This window comes from Pseudoliparis swirei, chromosome 17 (assembly GCF_029220125.1).
Source record: "Pseudoliparis swirei isolate HS2019 ecotype Mariana Trench chromosome 17, NWPU_hadal_v1, whole genome shotgun sequence".
In the NCBI taxonomy this organism is placed as follows: Eukaryota; Metazoa; Chordata; class Actinopteri; order Perciformes; family Liparidae; genus Pseudoliparis; species Pseudoliparis swirei.
The window spans coordinates 11,998,992-12,008,147 of NC_079404.1; the positions used below are offsets into that span (position 1 = coordinate 11,998,992).

Consider the following 9,156-nt stretch of genomic DNA (forward strand, 5'->3'; position numbering starts at 1 on the left):
GACACGAGAAAAATAACTGGTGCGGCAACAATTACCTAACGACCGGCTCACCTCGCTGTCACCCGGTCACAGCGCGGCACAGGAACGGGCCCGTTGGTCCGCGAGCCGAGGACGCACCGATTTACACGTCGGGGGTGATTTTTCTGGGAAGCAGCCGCGTCGTTTGTCCCGGTGTGCTTCACCGAGCTAACCAGACGTTAGCAGGTGATGAGCAGGGGCCTGATTCTTCTGGATGCCCCGCTGAGGTTACCGACAGGGCACGCCGCCTAACGGCACCGAGAGACTCCGCTGCAGCCGCGTGCACTCTCTCACGGCACCGTAAGGATCCGGGCTCTGCCGGTGTCACTTCATGCTAGTTGCGCGCGAGCTGGACAGACCAGCTAGCTAGCTCACGTGCAACTTGAGACGAGACCGTAGCCGTCGGTGCGATGGGTTTACTGTCGCAGGGGTCTCCGCTGAACTGGGAGGAAACCAAGAAGTATGCGGACCACATCAGAAAGCACGGCGTCATCCAGTTCCTCAACATCTACAACAAGTTGAAGGAGCGTCAGAAAGATGTGTTGAAGTGGGGCGACGAGGTGAGCGACGAGCCTCTTCACCGAAACGCGACCCGGCATGTGGGGACGCGTGCGTCGCTGCTGCCTGATGATCCTGTCATGATGCAATATTGGTCTTTCTTTCTTTTTTAAAGATAGAAAACGACTCTTCTGTGTTTACTCTGTGCAGAAAGACACACGGCTTTAAATCAGCTGAGCCTGCAGCACTGTACTATGTTAGGAGGGTTTGCATATTAAGACGTTGCTCTCATGGTCATGGGCGACATGTCGAAGCTGATCGACGAGGGAACAGTTGGTGTTCGTTGTGTTTCCAGTCGCTCAACGTTCAGATCAATCATTCATCATGTGCCTGTCAATGTGACGTAAGTGCTAATGAACCAGGCGGGACAGGAAGTCACTCCCTGTTTGAGTAAAGCTGGCTATACGTTATGTTGTCTGACTCTGTGGGCTCAGCTGTGACGTTTATATTTCAGTCAGAACTCCACATTAGTTGTTTTGCCCGCCACCAGTCCACCAAACTTCAGCATAGGCTACTACAGCTTGAACAATGTGGAATGCTGTTATAGATTAATCCCTCTTTCAGACGGGGGATTACAGGGTAGCAGAGTCGAGGAAACATAACTGATGAATTGTAATTGATGTGATGGCGTGCCAGTCTGATCTGAGACCTGGTTTAAAAGAATGTGTCGAATGAATAAACATGTTGAAGTTGATTTGCGCGGGGTTTGATTGATGGTGTGTGTTTGTTTTTCATCATTTAATTATAGGTCGAGTACATGTTGCTGGAATTGGATGACAAGGATGAAACCGTTCGACTCGTCCTCACCGGTAATGAGGTTCTGGAAACCCTCCAAGACCAGGGTGAAAAGATAAACCCCAAGTAAGTAAACTTGACAACGAACACATTCAGCTTAATTTACTCCAGATATTAAAAGGTCTAGATGTCTATACTGTGTAGTTTTAAACAACGTTGGCTATAATATTCTGAGATCATTTGTTTTTATTCAGCTTATGCTTCAACCTTGTTTCTGCCCTTTTTCCAAATATGCAGTTTTCTACAGTCATGCATGGTTCAAGTCAAAGTGTTCCGTCTGGAAGTAAACGTGCTCACGAATAGATTGTCATAAATTGAAATGCAATTAATAATCTGCATTACTGCGCACCAAAGTTCTTAATTAAATGAGAACATATTTCAGTGTTTAATTGTAGTATTTGACTCTTTGACCATGTAGATGTTTTATTTTGACAATTTATGTATTGAGTTGTCAGAGATCATGCTATATCGTGATATAAACATCATTTGGTGAAAATGCTGAGTGGCACACAACACACGGAGACACACGAGCCACAGTGGCTGGTGCGCACAAAAAGGTAATGCCAAGCCCAGCGTACGAGTCGTTTGAAGTTGCAAGCCAGCTTTTTCAGCTCGTAGAAGCTAAATCTTCACGCATCACGACACATACTTGCACAGGTATCTGTTTTGACAGCCAGCAGATGCCTCGGGAAAGTGTTCCTACAGCTACGCCACACGCCGTCTACGTGGACGGATCGCTCGTGTCGGTGTGCCGTCGAGCACAGGCATGCAGCCTGACGCCACGTAGCCTCTTCACATTGCTTCTCTCGCACTGTATTTGCATGTGTGTCAATTTGACTTTCAAAGTCATCATTCATAGAAATAGATGTTGTGCTTTTGCTCACAAAGCACCCGCACAACGTTTCAACTGTTTCGATATTTGTTTTAACTTGTTGCTTCAGCATTTTGTCCAGTTAGTGCCATTATACAGCTATTGGTTACAATCCTGTTGCTTTCCACACGTGGATCTTAACCTTTAACAGTAACTTCTCCTCAGACTCCTTAAGGTCAGTTGGGAAATATCAGTAAACTGCATTTTTTTTTGCTTAGTTTTTCCCATCTGTAACTGCACGGCTTTCTCCCCCACATGACCCTCATGTTGGCTTCACTGTGGCGATGTTCGATACAATGAGCAGTGTTCTTCGTCAGCTTCAGAAGTATTCAGTCCAAAAGGTTAAATTTTTGACTTTATAGACCAGAGAGGTTATTTCCGCAATCTCGGTCAATCATTAATTGCAGTTTCAAACTTTTGCCTTTTGTGTTCTTCCTCGGAGTTCTACAAAGTATAAGACCTTTTCGTTTCAAACTTCTTCCATTTCCTTTTGTTAGTGCCCACTGTGTCCCAGAGGCGTTTCATTGTTTGTTATACCCTTCTTTTTGCTTGATAAAAATATAAATACACCCCTTTTTTTGTTGAGGCCTTTTTCATTAAAAACTGGCAGCCCTCTTTTAGTTAGTCTTAGTTGCCCACAGACAGGGGTTTTATTGCACAAGGGCAACAGGGAACAACTCCCTCTTGGCACAGAATGAACTCAAGAGTCGAGCTGTCAGTAAAAATCAGACAGTCGGTTATATGTTGTATATTACATGTACATAAAGTCCCTGAATCATCATGACATAAATTACATCAAAATATGTAGGTGTCATGGCACAATGAATTTTCAAATTTCCTCTGATCATTTCCCATTTTATCTTCGATTGCTTGTCAATTTAAGTGGAAAAAAAAAAGATTTTGATTGATTTAAAAACGAGACAAACTGTCATGGTAGATGGTCACAAAATAAGTTAAACATTAACAAAAGTGTTCTCGATCAATCCTTAAAAAATGAGGTGGTAATGTGAGGATCATTTGCCAAAGGACCCATCAGTGGTAACAATCGGAGCTGTAATACGGCTGGCGTGTCCAAACCGGAGGAACATTTCTTCAAAAAGAGGAATTCTCTGCTGACGATGTAAATGTGTTTGCATTAGCTCATGAGTGTTATGTTTGGCCGCTGCGGATGACGTCGGTCTGACTCTGTGGAGACAACTTCACCCAAAGGTAATCCCAGTGGGAATAGTAGAGCCCATGCATTCCTCATTACTGCCCCTCTGTCGCACACGCTCTGGAGCACAAACACGTCGCGTTCCTTTGCCGTGCCAAGATTACGGCTGTCGCAGGATAAAGGGAGAGCGCTCCGCTTATTCAATCCGAAAGGTCACCGCGATACAGACATCGGGGGCGCTCCCTCGATGACCTCCCTCCTTGCCGACTTATGAAAGAAGAACGTTGGCACAACACGTTTCATGTCTGTGCAGTCACCCCACGCTTTGGAGGCCAGAGTACGGCAGCTACATGATCGAAGGAACGCCGGGGCAGCCGTACGGCGGGACGATGTCAGAGTTCAACACCGTGGAGGGCAACATGGGCAAGAGGCGGCGAGAGGCCTCGGCTGTCCTGAACCCCAATGAAACCCTCTGCACCATCACCGCATTTCCAAGGTACTTTGTTTGGCATGGAGCAAGTGTTTCACGCCTCATTGATCATTTGTTGGTGGAGATACGGGCAAAATGAAAAACTAGGTCCATATTGGGATTTTCAGTCTGCAAGATTGTGAAATATGTTTCATTCATCAATTTGATGGATTCTTTCAGTTTACAATTTTGACCATGAGGTTTGTTTTTCACTTTGAAACTGATTGCCCTCGACACCATGAGCAACACACTTGTTTTTTAGGAAATATTTTAGAGCTGAAAAGCTTAATTGACAATTGATCAGTCTACACAAATTAATTGGCAACACATTTAATAGTGACTTGGTTTTATTTGTTAGGTTGGGAACTCTGGTCAGAGAAAGCAAGACATTAACATGGCACCTCCAAATGTTGGCCAATTATTAGGATTTCTTTCTATTTTCTTACGTTTGTTAGACAAAACGATCAATAGATTATTTGAGAAAATAATTGGCAGAATATTTGTTGTTAGTTGCAGCCATATCATAGTATGCTTGTTTTGATCCTTGTGTTTAGGTTAGGCTGTCCAGGTTTCACCAAACCAGAACACCGGCCGACCCCTGTTGAAGAGGGAGTGTCGAAGTCACTGTTTTTTCCAGATGAAGCGATCAACAGACATCCAAGATTCAGGTAGGCATCGTCATCATAGCTTCCTGACTCATCTGTTTACTCCCAACTTGACTTCTTTATTCTTAATGTTCCAAAGGACAAAGAGATGGTTTTATTTTTACTCTCAGCCGATTTCTATTGCTTCAATAACGAAGTGTGCGCTTATGTGACTGCATGTGTATGTGAATTGGCTTTTTCAGCACCCTTACCAGAAACATACGTCACAGAAGAGGAGGGAAAGTTGTGATTAATGTGCCAAGTAAGTTTAAAGGAAATGACAGATGAATATAAACTAGTCAATTTGATATTTACTTTGTTATTTGTTATTCCTTTTAAATATATAGTCAATCAATATTCTTAATCAATTGTTATCGGTGAAAGAAAAAGTGTATATGCTACAGCCAGCTGATGCATAATTACCTTTTTCTTCTTTTTCAAACTATTAACAAAACATTTCATAAAACACGTTGTTTTTGACAATGAACTTGGCGGTTTAGGTTTGCCTCTCAGACTGCAGTTAGAAATGTACCGAAATGAGACTATATTCCTTCTCATATTTTAGTCTTCAAAGACAAGTGCACTCCATCTCCATTTGTGGAGGAGTTTCCTGAGGATGACGGTGAGGCGGCGAGCGCGGCGCTGCCAGATCACATCTACATGGACGCCATGGGCTTCGGGATGGGCAACTGCTGTCTGCAGGTACTGAACCAACACCTCAGTCTTTGTCAACTTCTCAACAAGGCTTTTGTTTTCAAACAGTCATGTTAATGAGATGCGGTACATTGGACTATTTTATACTTTAAAATCCCAATAAGTGTTTTATAAATGTACTTCAGCCTCTTTTTATGACTCTTTTGCAGGTGACGTTCCAAGCCTGTAGCATTGATGAGGCGAGATATCTTTATGACCAACTAGCAACATTCTGCCCCATAGTGGTGAGTCGATAAGTAAATATATTATTATTATGACCTTCTTCAACTATTAATCCTATAAGTGAATCGGATGTTGAAAATAACTATGCAGCCCGTCACAATGTGTTTCTCTCGTGATTGTGTGGCTTTATTTTCCATAAAACCCGACAATCTTTTTTTCTCTCGTTCCAGATGGCGCTGAGTGCAGCCGCTCCCTTCTACAGAGGCTTTGTGTCAGATAATGATTGTCGTTGGGGAGTTATTTCTGACTCTGTGGATGACCGGACGATGGAAGAACGCGGGCTCAAGGTGAGCGGGCAGAGAGTCCTAGCGTCAAAAAAATAAATAAATAGTATTTTATGTTATTTGCTTTTTTTAGTTTTACCTCCTGATATAATATTTCTCTCATCTCTTATTATTGACACTTGAGATTTGTTTACACGAGGCTCTCAGTAATGCATCAACGTTTCTGATATTTTTGATTAGGTCATTTATTTTGTCCAGTTCAGGAGACGTTGCCTCTGAATTGCTGGAGTTTGTTATTGTGTTTTACTTAGTTGAATCCCACCGAGACTGAAGCCATGCACTCCAGTTTTACTTGCTGCTTTAAACATTTATCAAGCAAAAGGACAACATAACTATCGCACTAAAAAATTTTACGCTGTAGGTCTGTATTTGTAAAAATTTATGAAAATCCCCTTTTTTTTTCTTTCTTCTTGCAGCCTTTGAAAAACAATAAATACAGGATCTTCAAGTCCAGATATGATTCCATTGACAGCTACCTGTCTAGCTGCAGTGAGAAGTACAACGACATCGACTTGACGATAGACGAGGAGATCAACAAGCAGCTGCTCGACGCAGGTAACGTGACGGAAGGAATATGTCTAAAGTCCTGTTATCGATGGAAATGTTTGAAATTAATGAAAAATGTTCAACCTCCAGTCAGAATCCACTGATGGAGGCTAGTGCAGTAAATTGATGAATAATAAGCTTCCTGTTTGTAGGAATTGACAAGCTGCTGGCCCAACACATAGCACACCTCTTCATCCGAGATCCGCTCTCCGTCTTTGAGGAGAAAATCCACTTGGATGATGAAAACGAGTCGGATCACTTTGAGGTGAGGTTTTCTGTATTTCAAGTTCTGCGAAGGCAGCCGACCATGTGTGAAAACGCAGCGTAAAGGAGTATTTATTCACTCGTGTCTACCTGCAGAACCTCCAGTCGACCAACTGGCAGACGATGAGGTTCAAACCTCCACCGCCAAACTCTGACATTGGCTGGAGAGTTGAGTTCCGCCCCATGGAGGTAGAAACCAACAGCACCGTTATCTGTGTTTTTATATTTAATGGCCTTTCAAACACAGGAAAAAACCGATAGTAAGTTGAGTTTTTTCTTTTTCAGGTGCAGCTCACTGACTTTGAAAACGCTGCATACGTGGTGTTTGTCGTCCTGCTCACCAGAGTGATCTTGTCTTATAAACTGGACTTTCTGATCCCTTTGTCAAAGGTAAAAACAGCCGCACAGTTCTACTTTCATAAAGCGTGTGGGACATTTGGTTTCTAATGAAATACTTTATACACGGGGCTCTGATCCAATGACCGCTGGTCTTTCATTAGGTTGATGAAAATATGAAGGTCGCACAGAAGAGAAACTCTGTCCACGAGGGCATGTTTTACTTCCGCAAGGACATCTTCAAAGGTGTGTAAAACAAAAAGAGCATCTTCAGGGCGACGCTTTAAGCCTCAGTGGAGCCACTGATCCCTTCGTCTTGTCCACCAACAGGCTGCAACCCGGGCCTTGATGGCGCAGCCTCGGCGGAGAACGGCGTGGAGACTGATGACGCTAAGGAGGAGTACACGCTGATGAGTATCGACACAATCATCAACGGAAAGGTGTTGATTGTCTTACATCTGATGACGATAGCTGGCGTTACTATAAACGCAGCGCTACAAATATGCTAAATGACAAAAGAAGCTCATGTCGGCTATTTAGATGTGACTACAAGGCTAGAAGTGTTTGTAAGCGGCCTGAACATTGGAGTTGTAATAACGGGTGAATGTTTTCTAAGTATTTAGTTTCAACCACAGCTGTGCATCCCAGCCTCACAGCATGGCTGCAGACTCGTGGGTCCTGTTTTAAGCCCCCTAACAATGACTGCTTCTGGGCTCGCTTTCACCAGGAGGGAGTGTTTCAAGGGCTTATCCCGATCCTTAACTGCTACCTGGAGAACATGGAAGTGGATGTGGATACCAGGTGCACCATTTTGAATTATCTGAAGCTCATCAAGAAACGTGCCTCAGGTAAATTTGCACCAACGGACGGAACTTGAAGACGGCAAAAGCCAAAATCAGATTTCTCTTTGTGCAGCGTCATCTCTGAGCGCAACTCTAAATGTTTGTGATTTGTAACAGGTGAACTGATGACTATGGCCAAGTGGATGAGGGAATTTGTTGCCCAGCACCCGCAGTACAAGCAGGACAGCGTCCTGACTGAGAAGATAAACTACGACCTGTTCAAGAAGTGCGACAGGATAGCCAAAGGTGAAGAGCAATGCCCTGAGCTCATTGGAAACCCAGTCAACCGGTTCAAATGAACACAAGTGCACCGTCATCATACCGACATGCATGTGAAGAAAGACCAAACGTGTGGCTCACAATGAAAGGGGTCCAATTTTAAGAGAATGCAAAATGACATGTGTGTTTCAAGAAACACACCTGCATCAAATGTATGTGTACATATCCTGTATCAGATTTTGTATGATTACAGAATTATTTTAATAGGGTTAAGAAATGAAAAGGTTGTGTAATAGAAATCAGATGTGTATTTATTTTTCTCTCGAAATTAAGCCTACCTGTCACAATGTAAATGTAGCGGAGTTGTACAGTAGTCTGCTTTTAATCTTGTGTTCTATAAATACTGTACTTCTGCTCTTTAACATTAACATCACAGGCCTTTTTTTATTCTGGGTGAGCGCTTTTTACTTTTGGTGGAGACTTTTTTTCTTTTTTCAACATTTGCTTTGCCCTGCTGACATTGTAATAGGACCTTGAATGTAGTGCATTCAGGTGGAAGGGGTTAACCATTGTTTGCAATTATAATGCTGCTTCAAAATAAATCTGCACAACAGATGGTGAGTCAGTCTTTTATTAAATTTGTTTTAATTAAAGGAGCTGAAGGTAATATATTGTAATTGGATCACATAAGTGGGTTGAGCCAACACAAAAGCATCATTATCAAGCTTGATTTTTATTTATTTTCATCTTTCACAATCACTTCTTGAAAATTGTCCAACTACTCTGATTAAACAATTCACGGTCCGTTGCATAGCAACCAGAAGCTGACAGTAAGTCATACCTCATTGGGACTTGGTCATTGAACCGAGTGTAAATAATTCAAGCACAAGCTAAAAATAGGTCTGTGTAGGTTTACCAACTTAGTTCAGCATGTTAGCAAGCAAATATTAAATATGTGTCACTAAACACAAACAGAATGAATGTTTTAGTTCTGCTAAGAGATGGAACAACGACTTAAAGCCTTGACAGCTGCAACTGCTTGGGTAAAAAATAGAGACATGTCATGGGGTGCTGAATTTGGTAATTTTATTAGACCGTAAATGAGACCAGAATGACACCCTGCTGTTCCTCCACATCACTCCCACTTCAGAGAAAGAAAGCTCTCGTAAGTAATGTCAATATTCAAAATGGCATTCATGTATTTCATCACAATAGTTATAG

At 42.7% G+C, this 9,156-nt stretch overlaps 1 protein-coding gene across 1 annotated transcript; it reads left to right on the forward strand.

Moving 5' to 3' along the window:
* Positions 1 to 12: 12 nt before the first annotated feature.
* gclc (glutamate-cysteine ligase, catalytic subunit) lies at positions 13 to 8,550 on the forward strand. Its single transcript, XM_056435942.1, has 16 exons — positions 13 to 578; positions 1,325 to 1,437; positions 3,709 to 3,891; positions 4,419 to 4,532; positions 4,712 to 4,770; positions 5,074 to 5,210; positions 5,372 to 5,446; positions 5,615 to 5,731; positions 6,145 to 6,283; positions 6,427 to 6,539; positions 6,635 to 6,727; positions 6,824 to 6,928; positions 7,039 to 7,120; positions 7,205 to 7,314; positions 7,602 to 7,722; positions 7,834 to 8,550. Exons 1-16 carry the CDS (start codon positions 429 to 431, stop codon positions 8,013 to 8,015), a joined length of 1,893 nt encoding a protein of 630 aa, XP_056291917.1. The 5' UTR covers positions 13 to 428; the 3' UTR covers positions 8,016 to 8,550.
* The last annotated feature ends 606 nt before the right edge of the window (positions 8,551 to 9,156 follow it).

What these genes read in the sequence shown, in the direction of transcription:
- gclc (XM_056435942.1), top strand. Translation starts at nt 429, where the DNA reads ATGGGTTTACTGTCGCAGGGGTCTCCGCTGAACTGGGAGGAAACCAAG. An exon ending in TGGAAGAACGCGGGCTCAAG is followed by an intron (nt 5,732 to 6,144) that starts GTGAGCGGGCAG and finishes TTCTTCTTGCAG; the next exon opens with CCTTTGAAAAACAATAAATA. An exon ending in CCGCAAGGACATCTTCAAAG is followed by an intron (nt 7,121 to 7,204) that starts GTGTGTAAAACA and finishes GTCCACCAACAG; the next exon opens with GCTGCAACCCGGGCCTTGAT.